Consider the following 17,862-nt stretch of genomic DNA (forward strand, 5'->3'; position numbering starts at 1 on the left):
CTCAAAAAAGAAAAAGAAAAAGAAAATTACCTTTTGTTGAATCATCCTCTATTGGCTGTTTGAACAACGTAATATCCTTGAAAGTACATAGGAACAAGACCACCTTTTCATGTTCATTTCTTATTGGTGCAATTTGCATATAAAACCAAACAGGGGTTCCTGTAAGAGACAGAAAGGACAATAGAGTGTGACATAGCCACAGCAATGATTTGGTCTCCTGCCTTGCCTCTTTCTTCAGCTGCCCACTGCTGTGCCAGGAACGAGCACCAAAACAACAGTACTTTAATTGCTTCCAGAATTTAAAAAAAAAAAAAAAATTTAACTTTGTATCAATTACCAATTGGTCAAATATTAATAAACATTTTTCAACCCAAAATATCAAAATGTGAAAGTAAAGCTGAGGGTGACATTTCACCACACAGGAGCACAAAAGCTGTGTCACTACCGTAACACCAGCATTACCTTTAGGTCTGTGTCCCTGCACCTCCGCTGCTCTCTCCAACTTCCTTTTCATAGTTTCACCATGTGTGACCACTCCTACATGCTTCTCTCTTCCTGTCCCTTTGAGAAGTGTTTCCAATTGACTTCAGCAGCAATCGCTGATGCTCTGATAAGCATTCCTCTTGGAAGAACATTTGAAATGTTCTTCCTACCTCAAGGCTCTCTCGTCAGTCAGAGTTGTAAGATGGCTCTATGCCTTTGACAGCAGTCCCACATCAGAGAGAGAGGATGTCAGCAACGCTTGATGTCTGCTGTACACAGAACTCTACCTGAAGCTTTTAAGGCGACCTTAAAGGTGAGGGGGGGGGAGACATGCCCCCAGCCCTTGAGATTCTCAGGTATCTTCATGAGCCACTGCTTCCTATCTTCTTCACTCAAAGAATGAGGCTTGACTCTGTCACTATGTTCTTTATTTTTTTTTGTTTGCAGTTGTTCAAATATTCTTTATTTTTTAATAATTTACCAGTTGCGTATAACACCCAGTGCTCATCACATCACATGCCCTCCTTAATGCCCATCACCCAATTACCCCATTCCCCTGCCCACCTCCCCTCCAGCAAACCCCAGTTTGCTTCCCATAGTCAAGAGTCTCTCATGGTTTTTCTCCCTCTCTGATGACCTCCCATTCAGTTTTCCCTCCCTTCCCCTATGATCCTCTGAGCTGTCACTATGTTCTTTAAACAATGGCTCCTGCAGACTCCAGAAAACAAAGAGTTTCAGAGCACTTAAGGCTTTGGATTTGGACAAACCAGGAACTGGCATTATTTCAAACAATAAATATTTGAAGACACAAGAAATGCCTTCAAAGGAGTAATTATCCATTAAACGATAAAACACTGAAGGAATGTTCCATCAGAATCAAAAAGACACATTTTCCATTATATTCTTTCCAAGCCATGGTGCAGTAAAGCCTCTCCAAATTTTCTATCTTAAAGACATAAAGGCTTTTGTTAGGTTTGGGATTTGGGGAGTGAAATATGCAGCTATTAATAGTCTCTATATGAGAGTTGATAGTCTGTTAGTGGTGCAACGAAAACCAAATTAGAAAAAACTTCATACCTTTGGCCAAAAAACTCACAGAGGAATGTCACCACAATGGGGAATTTGTCATGTAGACAAGAAGAGATGGCTTAACTACCAGGTTCAAGAAGTCAGAGAATTAGAAAGAGGAGGTGTTTATGGAATATTCAGTTCTGACAACCAGATCCTTAGCAACCCTGGGGCCTTTTAAAACACGGCCCTTTCCAAAATGATCACTGGGTGAGACAGGGATCTCAAAAACCATCACACCATCTCCCAGAGAGGCTTGTTCCTTGTTTTCTGCTCCTTCTTCTACACAGTGTACCCAAGAACTGTGAGTGATGTACACAGTTCTACAAATCACCAGACACATGCTAGCAGATACGTGGCCTGTGGCTGTTCCAACACAGGAGCTTGAGGCAGCAGGGTCATAAACAGAGAAAAGGGCATTAAAAATCAGTCATTTTCCAAGGTCTGTTAAAAATCTGAACAGAAAGAGATGATGTTACATTTTGCACATTCTATGAAAAGAGCAATTTTTCAAATTTTAGCCTAGAGGCAGGACTGTTTTTTTAAAACTGCTTTCAGCTATCAAAGTTGACTTACAGGGTCAGATTCCTCAAGTAGACAGAGTATTTGCTGAGTGGCTGGCAAAATATCCATACTCTGGTCTGGGGGTTCAAGAGAGCAGAACGTCTGAGAGGGTTAGGCAGAGAGGCCAGTCGTAGATGGAAACTCAGGGCAGTGTCTTAGCATTGATTATCTGGGCGGCCCAGACTATCACAGGTGTGCCTTTGTGCAGACAGGAAGACCCATTTAAACCATCACCCTAGTGCTACTGTTTCCTTCCCAACAGAAACGGTTCCCACTAATCAGAGCAATGCACCTTAAAAACAGAGCCTACAAACTGAAATGTCAATGATGACACATGTTAAATCAGATACCTCAATCCCCCCATTTGCAAAATGCTGTTTAACCTAATTACTTAATGGAAGTGTTAGGAAGACGTGGCATTCAGGCATTCCCAAAACATTTATCTACAGACATGTGAATTTTTCTATCTAACATTTTTAAAATGTTACAAAAACATATTTTTTCTAGTTGATGTTCAAGAACCTTCAGGTAACAATTTACAAGATTTTTTAAAGCTCCTTTCAGTGTAGTAGAACTCCACTAAAATACCTAAATGATACCTATCCATATTAATGAAAAAAACTCAATGCAAATAACAGAATTTCAAAACATTAAAATAAAGCAAAATACCACCTTGGAAGGAAACTTTTGGAAATGTAAAATTCAAGTTCTTGTTAACATGATTTAAAGGATATAAGGAAAACAGAATCTCCACAAAGGTATTTTTAAGAAACTCAGACACTATGAACTTGGTTCTCATGCTTTAAAATCAGGCAAATATTTGTTTATTCTTCTTAGTGTCAAAGTGAAATGACTTTAGTAATAGGGAATATCCTTAAATTATTTGCTAAACTCAGGGCACATATCTAAGTCATTCAAAGGAGAACAACCTATATGAAAAAGATACAGGGTTTTGACATAGGAGTCTACTACAAATTTATCGATATATATCTGGACTTGGTGAGAAAGACCCAGAGGACACCTCAAGCTTGACTTTTCTCTGGTCGAGGCCAGAGCAGATCATTCAGAATGGATTGTTTTCTAGGTGACAAGCCAACAGACATTTGGCCATGAATAAAGAGGAATACCTCTTTGGCCTTGATTCTAAAATGAAAGATAAAATAATAAGACATTCCATAGGTAAAACCACTAAAGACCAGTATTCCCATTACCAAGTGCACTAATTTTAAAGCAATGCCTGTGGCTGTGATTATGCCTTTGATGGTCTATTAATAAAAAGAAAAACCTAAGTTCAATTCTAAATATTTTATAGTGAATAAATGTTTGAGTAAGGTGGAGAGGATGAATTATGCTATAAAAAATCCAGCCCGCTCTGAACATGGAGCAAGTGCTTCCTCTTGAAGCTAAAATGCTTCCCAAACTGGGGAAGAATTTAGTAACCATCAGTTTCCACTAAAGATAATAACTGGCTTTGGGACGCCTGGGTGGCGCAGTCGATTGAGTGTCCGACTCTTGATTTCGGCTCAGGTTATGATCTCAGGGTCATGAGATCGAGCCCCACGTTGGGTTCCATGCTCAGCGGGGAGTCTACTTGATATTCCTCTCCCTCTGTCCCTCCCACTCATGCTCTCTCCCTTTCTTTCTCTCTCTCTGTCAAATAAATAAATAAATCTTTTTAAAAAATGGTAATAATTGGCTTTGCCGTCATTTATCATTAACACTAAATAAATTGACCCATCTTGTAAAGTGGACTGTTCATTTAAAAAAAAATTTTTTTTTTAAAAAAAAGGTCAACTTGGGAAAAAGAAATAAAAGTCAGTGACCAAACTATTCAAAGAAAACAAATTAGAAAGGAAATTTGGTTGTGGAGTACAATAGTTGGTTTTTGTTTGGCTGCAAATTCTGAAAGAGAGTCCATATCATGAGGTCTTATGTGATATATAATGGACAACTGATCATTCACAAATTCCATCCTAGAGAACAGTTCACCATAATCAATATATATTTACCAGATGTGAATGGCCTATTCTGAAAGTAGGAACTACTTCTGTTAGCCTTCTACACAAAAGAGTCAGAGTCTAGCAAAAGGCCACATTGGTAAAGACCTCAAGTCAATAACCACGTCAGCCGTGCACATGTAGAAAGGGAATCACACATACTCAGTGATACCAATCACCTTTTCCATTAACCACAAGAAGAAATGAATGAATTTCCCTATCATTTTTAGTTGCTATCATGTAACTGTAGGATCTTTACCATGACTATTAATTACAAAACATTTTGCCACCTTACACACACATACAAAATCACATTTAAAATGCACCATATTTTCCTGCCATTCCTCAAAAGGTTGCTTTTCATAGGGAGAATCACTCATTAGTTTTGCTCTCTAATTTTATCAGCACCCCCTGCCTTTACCAAGAGAAGGACAAAGTTTGATATTCTCTCTACACTATAGCTCAACCACCACTAACCAAAACATAACATTAATCAGAGTTGACACATCTTATTGGTAATTTAGATACTTACTGTTTTTCTTGTACAGAAGAACTTCAAAGCAGTTTGAATCGTAGTTGTCAAAAGTCTGTCTGACTTTCTCAATGGTCTTCTTGTCAGTCAATTCTCCATACATAAAACTGGGAAAAAACAAACAATCCATTTCAGTTTTGTGTTGCTTTTCAAATGCTATATAAAATCACATAGTTGTCTCTTTTGATTGAGTATTCAAATTTAGTTACAAAATTAAATACTGCTCCCACGAAACAAACTAAATTATTGAAACAATGTTTTAATCGTGATTGTTAAACTTCTTGCTAAAAGCTAGGTTTAGAAATTATTTCATATGTGTGTGTATATATATATATATACACACACAGAGAAAGAGAGGGAGAGAAAGAGAGAGAGAGAGAATCATCAACTTACATAGTTCATATAGGCATGAATTTCAGTAACTATGGTTTAGTTAAATAACACCAGTTTCCCAACAGCACAATTCAAATTTCAGTTATCATAGTATATTAACTGTAAATAACTGCATAAAGTATAAACTTTGCTGTTAGCTCCTCAGCTACAAATCACTAGTAAATAACAGATACACATCACAGTCAGTAACCAATCACATCACTTCTTTCCAAGCCCCTCAGTCTTGGTCCCCGTACATCTGTTATTCAGTTCACGCCCAGACTCAAAGCATGTAGTTGTGTTGCCTCCTTGGCTCTCAGCAATAAACCCATGTGACATTTTACAAAAACGGATAACTGAAAGCAGGAATTAGCCATCAAAGATTAAAGTCTAGTGAAGAAATGAAAAATGATAATGCTGGAAGGGGACATTCAAATCGAACATAAATGAAGATATAGACGAAACCCAAGACTATGCATGTTGACACTGTTGTCATTTGAGAGACTCTAGATGTGCAGCTGGAAGAACTTAGGGAGGGTGAACTTATCAACATAAGTCAGGAAAGCGATTGTGACAAAGATGACCAAGTTTTCCCAGGGGCGCCTGGGTGGCTCAGTCATTAAGCGTCTGCCTTTGGCTCAGGTCATGATCCCGGGGTCCTGGGATCGAGCCCCGCATCGGGCTCCCTGCTCGGCGGGAAGCCTGCTTCTCCCTCTCCCACTCCCCCTGCTTGTGTTCCCTCTCTCACTGTGTCTCTCTCTGTCAAATAAATGAATAAAATCTTAAAAAAAAAAAAAAAAAGTTTTCCCAGAGGAAGTGACGCCAGTAAAAAAATTTCACATTAAAAGAAACCACAGGAGATAGTTCACAATCGTGAGAGCACAGGAATAAAATAGTTGTGGTTGATGCAGATTTATGAAGGAGTATGAGCATTTACTAAGAGAAAAAAATGCTCTCTTCATGTCATGCTGTATCAGGAGAAGGCAGTATAATTCAAGTGACTCATGATAGTTTTCTTAAAAAGAAATGAAATGCTTTAATTCTCAATGTTTCTTAAGTTCTAAATCACAGTGTGCTAAATATGAGTTTTACTATTATTTGCATTTCCCTGCATTTATAACCAAGAGTAAGAGAGTTTTTAATGTTTTGACAGACATGGGTAAAGTCACAGAATAATCACAAATTTTTCCACTGAGTTTTAAGATCGTATTGCATGGTTTCAGCTTGCATGGTCTTTTTTTTTTTTTTTTTTTTAAGATTTTATTTATTTGCGAGAGAGAGGATGAGAGACAGAGAGCATGAGAGGGGGGAGGGTCAGAGGGAGAAGCAGACTCCCTGCCGAGCAGGGAGTCCGATGTGGGACTCTATCCCGGGACTCCAGGATCATGACCTGAGCCGAAAGCAGTTGCTTAACCAACTGAGCCACCCAGGCGCCCTGCATGGTCTTTTTTATCTTCCCACACACAAGGATACGTGAAGAGTCCATGTTACACATATACTACATCAACATTCTCATCAGTTATGAGGATTTTTCTCAAGACAGGTGCAGGAATGGCTAACAGGAGAAAAACAATGGTGATAAATTGAAGAAGATATACGCTGTTGCCATGGGTGAGGGAATATACAAAATATAGGTTAAAGAGTGAGATTTTACATGCTTACATGTAATTAAATGTTTACAAACATTTCCCAATGTTTGAAATTATCTGTTTTTCTAAGAGAACCTCACCAAAAGTCTGATTATCTACACAACAGAACTCAGTCAAGGACTACAAGCCTCTCAAACTTTACTTGTGATGCTTTCATGATCATCAGTTGTGCATCTGGTTTTAGATACAAAGATCTACTAATTAGCATAATTGTCCAGAACCTATCTTCCACCAGAAAAGAATATGTGGCACCTGCCAGATACCTTGACTAAGTTTCTGAAGGTTCAAGTCTATCTTTGTCATTGCTTTTCTTCCAGTTTCAGTGAGTTTGCATATCAGCCAGAGGCTAATCCAAGTGAGGTAGGGCCTAAAGCTTATATAGTCTTAGGGACCCTCTTTAAAGAAAATAATATAAAATTATAAAACAAAATTAGGTACAGAGTTTTGGAAGACATCCACTCAAGGGAGGGCCCCTGAGTTAAGATTCATTGTCTTCAAGGGAAATCTGCCCCCAAATTTATCAACCTAGAAAATTTACAACATGGAAAACATAGTTGAATAGCAAAAAAAAAAAAAAATAGTGGATTCAACAGCAATACTATGTCACAGCCAGAAATTACAGAGTCATGGCCCATCTTATGATAACACTAACTTAAGGAACTACAATTCTAGAAACTAAAAAAGGAAAAGAAATAGATAAAGCTTACCGAAGACTGCCTAATCCGCATCCTGCATTTTCAATTACAGTATTTCTATCTTTTATTAAAAAAGAAAATTTTCATTGTCATTATAACAGTAAAATAAGCAAGAGAATCTCAGAATAAAATGACAGATTCTAACCCCATAATCTCAGAGCCAGACTCACAGAAGAAGCCTCCGAGCCTACCTATAACACAGCATTGAAAAACCATAATTTCTGCCAAAGCCTGAACTCCAGCTCATGACAGTTTCATGAAAATCTCTTAAAGGCATTACACTGAAACTAGAATTACTCAGTTAAAGGCACCCTCCTTGCCCTCCAAAAAATAAGACACTACTTTAATACTGTTAATATTTTTTACAGACAGGTGAACTTTTTAAATCAACCAGTTTTTTTTAATTGACTGTTATTTTTAATTTAAAGACTTATTAGTAGAAAGAAAACATTTAAAAACAGGGAAAAAAGTTGAGACATGGTTAAGTTAACTAAATGTTTATGGTCTTAATAGGAAAGAAAAGAAAAACCATTTTACTCCTGTTAGTAAATGTCAGAGCTCTATGGTTCAATAAACTAAAACACAATATCCACAACTGACCAACAGAAAAACATTAAAAACAAGAAAGCATCTACAATATAACAAGCAATTAAGATTTTAAAAATTTTGAAAAATTAACTCTAATAGGATTTAAAAATAAGTTACAACTTAAATTTAAAAAACTGTCTTGGAAATTGACGTAATAATATCACTTAATAAAAAATAAAACACAAGTCCAATTCAGTGAAAATTCCAAAGAGAAGATGAAAAAAGCAACTTTTCAAATAAACTCTAAAAATTCTATAATATATTCTTCACTAAATTAGCCCTCTCAATGGTAAAATTACCTGTCCTAATAGAGGCACTTTAAGAAAAAAAAATCCCAGATTATTACAATCTGAATACTTCCTTAAAAATTTGTCTTTTATTTCTTACATCGTTTCACTCGTATTTTTCATTTTAAGTTTATTAAACCAAATATATGTGACAGAATGCTTATTTGAGGTGGTAAAATGCAGCAATTAATGAATAAAAAATATTTCAAAATGAAATATATATAAAAAATATAAAAGATGTCTGAAATGTATTATCCATCCTCCCAATGAAAGTATTTCCATCTGATGTTGTTCAAATCATACTGATGAAGTCAATGCTTCCACAAAGTCTACGAGAATGGCACATTTGTTTATTTGCTCAGCTATTTACACGTAAATGTTGAGTGTCTTTATCAAGGTTTCCAGCAGCCTGACTCTGGATGGCTGAAGCTCAATCCAGTCTTTGAATGGTTAATGGAATTTGAAGGAAACCAAGATTTAGAAATGGTAATCATCAGGCTTTAGAAACTATATACCTATATAATAATTTTGCACATTTTTTATGTGTACCCTCCAGGAATATATAATGGGAATATAAAAAAATTTTCAGAACTTCAAATTGCTCTATTAGAATGCCAAGCTCTCCTTAGAGTAATTATAAATGACTTCTTCAGCTGCACTGTTATCTTTATTGGAAAGGAAAATAAAATTAGATGCTCAGAAGCTATCTATCCCTGCTATAATACTGAGTGGTCACGATATAACAGAAGTCCACCCACCACTTACAAACTGCATAATTCATGGGCAAGACATATAATTGCTTTGACCTTCAGTTTCCTCATCCGTAAAATGATGATAATGTTCATATACCTCAGAGAGTGAGGGTTTTAAAAAGATAATGCACATGAAGTCACAAATTATAATGTGCTATACAATGGCTGAATTCATGACTGGAATGCTTCTTATGGGTGGGGTTAGAAGAAAACCCCTCCAGCCCCAACCCCACTACTCTCTAGCTCCTCTACAATTCTAGAACAGGGGTTGGGCCATGCTTGTTAATGGGCAGGGTCACTGCGTCTTAAAGGGATACATACATCATTTTGTGTGTCTTCTTTATGAGCCCATGAGGTTGAAGCACAAACCCAGGGCCTACTCCTGAATATTCTGGCCACTTTTCTTGCCACACAACTAACTGGTGGTAAAATTTGGTCTTGGGAGTAAGGGAGAAATTTTCCTGAGGCCTGGCCTAGGCTAAATCCAGCTTGCCTGAGCATTGGGCAGTATACCTTTCGTGTATTTTCTGCCCTGGCAAATTTCTAAGGACAGGTGGCCTTGGTTTATAGCAGGATTTACTTATCTTGGATCCCTTGTTCTGCCAACAAAATCTCACAAACAAGCCTCATTATGATACCTACCAGCAAGGATGGCTATAAATGTTGACAGAGTTCCAAGGGAGAAAGGAACCTTACAAACAAAAAAATATATATAACCTATTCATGAGTTCTGCCAATCTATCTTAATCTGCTAATGGTCAACAATGCTCTTGGACTAAAACACCATATTTAGTCACTGCAAAAAGGATAATATTATCTATAGGCTGTAATTCACAGCCTAGCAAATTCTTCATCACAGAAACCACACAGATTGACTTAATGCAGTTGGTAAATGTGGTCTCTCGCTCAGAACCAGCCACAAGAATAAAATTATCACAAAAGTTAATGGAAGAATGGGCTCAAATCTATATAGTCAAAGGATCAAAAAGTAAAAAGCCTGAGAGAAGGGGAGTAAGGAAGAAAATTTACAAACAAATAACACAGCTTTCAAAATCTGAAAGAGGTAATTTTAGAATAAATCAAAGCATTACTTTATACATTGAATCGTAACCAAAATGTTTCACAACCCATTAATTTATATGAGCTTAAAATGATTTAGATAGAGTCATAAATGGTAGATCCATGGCATGTAATTAATGGAAATCAGGGAGAGCCCTGGACATCTCTAACCTTTGGAGTGTGACGTCACTGAGGCACCTCTGCTCTCCAACACCTTCCCCCAGTGCCACCGTGTGAGGAAGAGCCCTCAGCCAGATGGAACCAAACTGACTGACATCCATCATGTGTAATGTGCTCTCACTGGCTGAGAGGACCCTGAGTTAATAAAACTACTTGTGAAATTCATCCAGTAAAGTGCCTCTTAATTGCTTCATTGTCTCATTTGATGGCTTGGATAAAGGATTATTAATGAGCCTCCCAGAGGAAAAAAAAAATGTATTTGAAAGGATCTATATACTCCAATCCTCCCTACCTATATTATTGCTCTTCTCACACTTCTAAAAAATAAGCAACCAAACAAAAGCAAACAAACAAAAAAACAGAAGGGGCTTTTAAAAATCTCTCAGGTCAACCAAAGGTAAAATGCTAAAGTGGTTTCTACTTAACCTATGATAGCATGTCTTGATGTCTTTAATGTCATGGCTTCCTGGGGGTCATGAGATAAGATCAGATGCTTTTAAATACCCTCCCCCCAAAACCTACAATCTCTTTTAAATATGCAATACATTTTGTGTCCTTCAATAAATAGCAAAACAGTCCAAAGGCTTGGAAACGCAATTATTACAAAATAAAATGGACTACATTTGAAATTCCTACCAATCCCGAAGTGTCATTAGAATGTTTTTCTGAAATTTTAGCCAAAACAAAAATGAGATGGTACCTAGCATACATCACATTTTTAAAAATAGAAATGTAGGGGCACCTGGGTGGCTCAGTTCATTAAGCATCCTACACTTGATTTCAGCTCAGGTCATGATTACAGGGTCCTGGGATGTAGCCCCAAGTTGGGTTCTGTGCTCAGGGTGGAGTCTGCTTGTCCCTCCCCTTCTGCTCCTCCCCCTGCTCCTCTCTCTCTCTCAAATACATAATTTTTTTTTTTTAAGTACATACTATTATGTACTATTACGAAGTACAAGGATGTAGGAAAAAAACACTCCCTTGTGGCTGCTGAGAGCAGAAACAGGTACTCTGGACAAAAAGGGCAAAGAAGGAACAAGGAAATGGAAGAACTAAATTATTAACCTCTTGCTATTGTAAAATCACAAATTAATATTTTTTTCATCTTCCCAAACAACTCATATTTGAGTATTTTAAATGTAGAACATTAATTTTTGTTGGTCACTACTTTAATCCATCTAATGCAAGTTATATAAAAAGATGATTGATTTTTTCAGCATATAAAATGTCATACTGTTTCCTCACAGACTGATGCTCACTGATTTGTAGTTTCTTACTCTGTTATGTTTGCCTAAAACTTCTCATTATTAAAATCAGTAAAATTCTTTGAATTATTTGTAAGGCTATCCTCAGTACCAAATTAGTTCTCTCCAACTAGAATTGTGGTGATTCCAAACTTTATAATAACTCTTAGCTTTAACAATGTATTCCTATATTTGTATATAATTTTTTCTTTCCTTCTTTTCTTGTTTCCTTGTGCAAGATATTCAAAGGTTTTTATAGACTTATACAGGAAATAGAAAAAAGCCATATGTAAAAAAAAATCAGAATCAGAATGGAGATACTGTTCTGCGAACTATTTTTTTTGTTTGGTTGGTTGATTTTTTTACTTAAAAAATATGTTGTTAGCAAAAAAAAAAAATGTTGTTAGCTTCTTTCAGTGTCTTATCCTTCCAACATATGATTTTGAAAGTTAGGCTTTGCCATAATATTTTTTAGCAAACCTACTACTGGACATTTTGACTATTTCTAGGACTTTATTCTTCTAAAGAATGCTGCAGTAAACATAAAATGGGTAGAGTTTAATTTTAAAAGGAGACAAGGAGGCTTAAAAGGGGAGTGCATTAGAATAAATTATGCCTATAAGAAAACCTGGTAAGGTTCAAATATCATCTGCTCATGTATCAGATGCTAGTCTTCATTGTTCTGTGAAGGCATTGAACTGGTTGCAATTTTTAGATCAGCAAAACACATTGGGTGTTTTGTGCAATCAACTAATAACTGTTTACGTTAATAATATTATCATTTCAGGGGCACCTGGGTAGCTCAGTCAGCTGAGCAGCTGATTCTTGGTTTCAGTTCAGGTCATGGTCTCAAGGTCCTGGGATCAAGCTCCACAGGGGGCTTCCCGCTCAGCAGGGAGTCTGCTTGTGGATCCTCTCCCTCCTTCTGCCCCTCCCTCCCACTCGTGCTCCTGCATGAGCCACTCTTTCTCTTTCAAATAAATAAATAAATCTTTTTAAAAATGCTTTAAAAAAAAGAATATTATCATTTTGAAAATGCCATCTCTAACAATAGTGAAGAAGAACTGGGGAAGGTTTGCATACTTCTTCCCACAGTGAAAAAGCATAACATTATCCAAAGTTTTCCGCTCTCTCACCCACCTTAAACACCATACCACTTGGGATGAAATACAATAAACAAAATCATGTTATACAATTATACAGGAGACCTAGGTTAGGGTTTATTGCAACACAAGCCAATCCAATTCAACAAATACAAACACAAAACACTGAGCTGTGTCCTTAGTGCATACAAAAGTGAGCAAGATGAAATACCTTCCTTAAAGACATTTATAATCTAACACTGGTGGTGGGAGGAAAAAAGCAGCTCTTTTAGGGGAGAGAATATGCTACTATAACATGGAAGCATTTTTTTTAATGAATCCTTTTGTAGGACACATTGCACATGCCAACGAAAAGAGACTGGCAGTAGAGGCAGATACACGGAATCAAGAAGAGATGGGAGCAGGACTTTACAATATATCCAGATATGAAGAGGAATATGTCTCAAAAATGACAAAAGCAATAGCAATGAAAACCCCATGGGATAAGGAAAGCTAGTTCAAAGCCAGATGATCATGCCAAATAATGAACCACAAGGGAGTCAGAGGAGGAAAATCTTGTTGAGAGTATCATAAATACCTTCAGGTGGAAGACGGCATCTGAAACAGGCATGGCATGATGGTGGGATGTCCACAGTCCAAAAAGAACTACATCAAAAACTAATGATGTAATGTATGGTGATTAACATAACATAATAAAATTTAAAAAAAAAAAAGAAGAAGAAGAAATGGGTATGGGAGCATCTACAGTCCCTGGAACTCTCTATAGAGCCTGTTCTATAAGTATCATCTACTGTAAAACTAACATTTTCCTAACCTAAGCCTGCTGAGACATAAGAGAACAGAGAAGCTCAATACAGACCTTAACCTCCCAGAACTTAGAACACACACCTTAGCGGCAGTGCTGGCCTGGGAGCTAATATTCGTCCAACGGAAGAAAAAGGCACAAAGACATCAATGCTACCAAAGGCAGTTTCTCAATAAAGGGCCACAGTTTTCCATCACTCTTGCTTACCAATTTCAGACCTGGGAGTGAAGATTGAATGTGAAAATAACTTTAGAGAGAAAAACGAAGATTGTGGGGACCAGATAAGTGAAGGAAGATATCTGAACCAACTATTTCTCAAACATGCCTAAACATCAGAATCATCTGAGCCTTTGGTTAAAAGTACTGATACCTGCCCCCACCTCCCACCCTGGGTGATTCTGATTGAACAGGTGATTCCCAGAGGTAAGGTCTGGGAATCCAAGTGGTGCAAAACGTCTCCAAGTGATTCCTACATGTAGTCAGGTTTAGACTCACTGGTAGAATATGAAATCCCTGGCTTCCATGAAGATGTAGAATATATATATATATTTTTTTTTTCAACATAGATATATAGAAAAAAAGACAAATAAATCACTGTATTTCCCTGGGCAAGTCCCTAAACATAACTCTACCTCAGTTTTATGCTCTGGAAAACAAAGGATTTGGAGTAGAAAATAATTTAGTTCCCTTATAGTTCCAAAATAACATGATTTTGGAGCTTAGTTAAGTGAGAGCTTTGAAGAAAAATTAACTCAAGGAAAAAACTTCCCATCTGGCCTTACTGAAATATTGTGAAAAAGTTTTCCGATCTAAATTGGTTCCTTTATAGAATTTCCTTTTCTTTTAAATGATCTTTTTTCATAATACTCTCTTTAAACTCACAGACATGGCATATTTTAGAAAGAATTGTTATAAATACTGTGAATGCCAGATTCTGTTTTACAGTGGCCAAACAAAATAACGATGGTACAATGTACCAACATTACAAAGTACATGTGATTTACACAGGATGTAAGAACTTCACTTTGACGTTCTTTAAATGTTCGTGAATTACGTCCTACTTGGTTGGGGGCTGTTTACTCTCTTCAAGACCGTTTCAGCAGCTCAAGAAGTACTGATAGCATCCGTGGTTCTCTGATAGAGGATGCTCCTTTCATCACTCAGCACCTAGAATAGTTCATGGCTGGGGCGCCTGGGTGGCTCAGTCGGTTAAGCGACTGCCTTCGGCTCAGGTCATGATCCTGGAGTCCTGGGATCGAGTCCCATATCGGGCTCCTTGCTCAGCAGGGGGTCTGCTTCTCCCTCTGACCTTCCCCCTCTCATGCTCTCTGTCTCCCATTCTCTCTCTCAGATAAATAAATAAAACCTTAAAAAAAAAAAAGATTTTAAAAAAAGAATAGCTCATGGCTCACCATAGATAGTCAAAAAATACTTATTGAATGAATTAACAGATTTACAGATATGCAAAAATCTTTTTCTTTGCACAAGTTCCCCCCAAGGGCTCTTCAACTATATTTTTCCACTGATAATTTAGTCTCCTTAATATTCTAATACAATTTTTACTCTACAGTTTTTAGATGTGAGTAAACAGATTCTGGTACCGATGGGGGGAGGGGTGGGGAAAGGGGGACAACAGTCTCCACACCAAGCGATTCTTGGGACACCAGCTGGTTGCATCACCAGCGAGACCCCAAGACCTGACCTTTACTGCCCACCTGCTTGTACTCACCGACCTTTCTCCCACATTTTTCCTTAAGCTCTTCTTTCCGGCTTAGCTCTTAACTCCAGCAAATGGAAAGCGAAGCCGCCCCTCCAAGCGAAAGCGGCTGCGCTGACCAGACCTCCAGGGGACCCAGCCCAGGGACCAGTTTGAGCTTAACCCCTGACTCGCGCCTGCGCGGATGGACCACGGAGCGACCTCTGGAATGACCGACAACTACCTTTACCTCGTTATACTACTGCAGTCTCCGCCCTCGGAGGAGCACAAGCCTCATTTACATAACATACAGTGTGGGTATAGGCATGTTTTTCGTGACCTTATGCCCACCTCTGCATTCGATGATAAGGCTTCCCTATCTAAATATTCATCCTAACCCTAAATAAAAGGAATCCGTTCACCCTCGCTCTGGGGACTCACGGCTTTGGAAGCCATTCTCCTTCATGTCTTCATTTGCTGCAAATAAAGTTTTGTTTGTGCGACTGATACTCAACCTGGTGCAGTTTCTGACTCACCAAGCAACGAACTCACATCGGTTCAGGCACAGCTGTCGTACAATTCAACTGAATTCTGACACAGTCTCTCCGGAGATAGCATATAATTCCACACGTCAAGGGTTCTGTCTGACAAGACCACGCCCCGCCCCCTACGCCAGACACCAGCTGAAAGCACAAGTTGTTACCTGTACTTCTGACCTACCAACTACAAATTGGAGGTTTCCACAATCTTCTTGGGTTTGATTAATTTGCTAGGGCAGCACACAGAGCTCAGAGAAATATTTTACTTACTAGATCCCTGGTTTATTATAAAAGGATACAACTCAGGCATAGCTAGATCAAAGAGATGCGCAGGCAAGCTATGGGGGAAGGCACAGAGTTCCATGCTGTCCCCACGTGCTCCACTCTCCCAGTACCTCCACATGCTCACCAACCCAGAAGCTCTCTGAACCCTGTCCTTTGGTGTTTTTATGGAGTTCTTATGGTTTTACACTACATAGTCATGACTGATTAATTCTTAATTCAACCTCCAGCCCGGTCCCTTCCCTAGAGGTAGGGAGGTTGAGGGGCTTGAGTATTGAATGTTTCAACCCTCCAGTTACCTGGATGGTTCCCCTGGCAATAGTCTCCATACTAAGGTTACTTAAGCACTTTCCAAAAGTCACCATTAACATAATAAAAGGCACCTTTATCGTTCTTATCACAGGAAATTCTAAGGGCTTTAAGGACCTGTGCCAGGAACTGTGTCAAAGACCAAATATATATTCCTTATTATAAATAAATCCCAATATCACAGAGTCGAAGCACAGGAGTTTCCCCTTATCTGGGGAGGATCCGTTCCAAGACCCCCCACCGTGGGTGTCTGAAATCGCAGATAGTACCTAACACTGTAGAAACTGGTTTTCTTTTCCTATACACGCATACCTACGATATAGTTTAATTTATTAATGATGCACAGGAAGAGATTAACAATAATAATAATAAAATAGAACAATTATGACAATATACTGTAATAAAAGCTGTGTTAGTGTGGTCTCTCTCTTTCTCTAAGCATCTTATTGTATTGTACTCACCTTTCTTGTGAAGATGTGACATGAGAAAATAGCATAGTATTTCACAGGAAATGAGAGGAAGTGAGGTGAATGATATAGGCATCAGAAGGAGGAGCATCTGCCCGTGGAAGTTTAAACTGTGGGTAATAAACTACTGGAAGCATGAAACCAGAGGAAACAAAACTGCAGGAAGCAAAAACCACAAGGAAGCAAAACCGAGGTCAAGTGGGCGACTACTATAAGTTTAACCACATTCAGCATTTACTTGAACTTCAGAAAAGATTCCTGAGCTGTTCTATTACCTACCTGCAAGTGCTGCTTTTCTGCATCACGTCAGCTCGATGATACCCAGAGAGTTTGCAAAAACCGTCATTACTATAAACTACAGGCCAATCCACAATCTGGGCATTTCCCAGTAAGAAACTTGATTCTAAAGAAGAAAGAAGGAAAAGGAAGTTTTTTTATCTTCATTTAACAATGTACTTCTTTCAAGTAAACAAAAAGACAAATTTATAGACAAATACAATTATGGTTTGTTAGTACAAATAATAAAGCCTATTCTTGAGATTGACATAATCAGTTTAGCATGATTATCTAATGAGATCAGCAGTAAGTACCAGATTTGCATACAAACAAAAACCCCATTTTAAAAAAAAGCCAGTTTATTTAATACCTCTTTGCATTCAAATATAATCTAATCTATGAAAAACAAGTATGGTTAATATTAAGTAAATGTTAATGACTATAATAATTACACCTAAACACAGATTAATTTAAGAATAGGGCCAGAGTCACTTCTCCACTAATTGAGAAAACTAAACTTGATAATATTGAGGCAATTTGTATGACTGCTTCAAAAATTCTATTATTATAATTTTGACATGATGGGACAAATTGTCCATTAGATTGATCTTGAGAAGTCTAATTTAAAATAACACTGAAGAGGGGTGCCTGGGTGGCTCAGTTGGTTAAACTTCCGACTCTTGGTTTTAGCTCAGCTCATGACCTCCTGGGTCATGGGATCAAGCCCCACAGAGGGCTCTATGCTCAGTGGGGAGTGTGCTTGAGATTCTCTCCCTCTGCCCCTCCCCCCACTTGCTCGCTCACTCTCTCTCTCTCAAATAAATAAATAAATCTTTAAAAGAAATTTAAAATAACATTGAAGATTCCTTTTTAAAAATAAAACTATTCAAATATATTATTTTCAACCACATTCTACAC

At 37.8% G+C, this 17,862-nt stretch overlaps 1 protein-coding gene across 1 annotated transcript in view; it reads right to left on the reverse strand.

The window, feature by feature from the left end:
• Nucleotides 1–17,862, reverse strand: part of LOC123862449 (potassium voltage-gated channel subfamily H member 5) — a 104,321-nt gene that overhangs the window by 56,722 nt on the left and 29,737 nt on the right. Inside the window, exons 2-4 of the mRNA XM_064571755.1 lie at nt 16,948–17,071; nt 4,645–4,751; nt 31–159 (exon numbers count right to left, since the gene is read on the reverse strand). Of these exons, the coding sequence (XP_064427825.1) occupies nt 31–159; nt 4,645–4,751; nt 16,948–17,071 (360 nt within the window). The remainder of the gene's footprint in view (nt 1–30; nt 160–4,644; nt 4,752–16,947; nt 17,072–17,862) is intronic.

Source organism: Mirounga angustirostris, unplaced genomic scaffold, assembly GCF_029215605.1.
Source record: "Mirounga angustirostris isolate CCGP_5_RB_7025 unplaced genomic scaffold, mMirAng1.0.hap1 SCAF_9, whole genome shotgun sequence".
NCBI classification, from domain to species: domain Eukaryota; kingdom Metazoa; phylum Chordata; class Mammalia; order Carnivora; family Phocidae; genus Mirounga; species Mirounga angustirostris.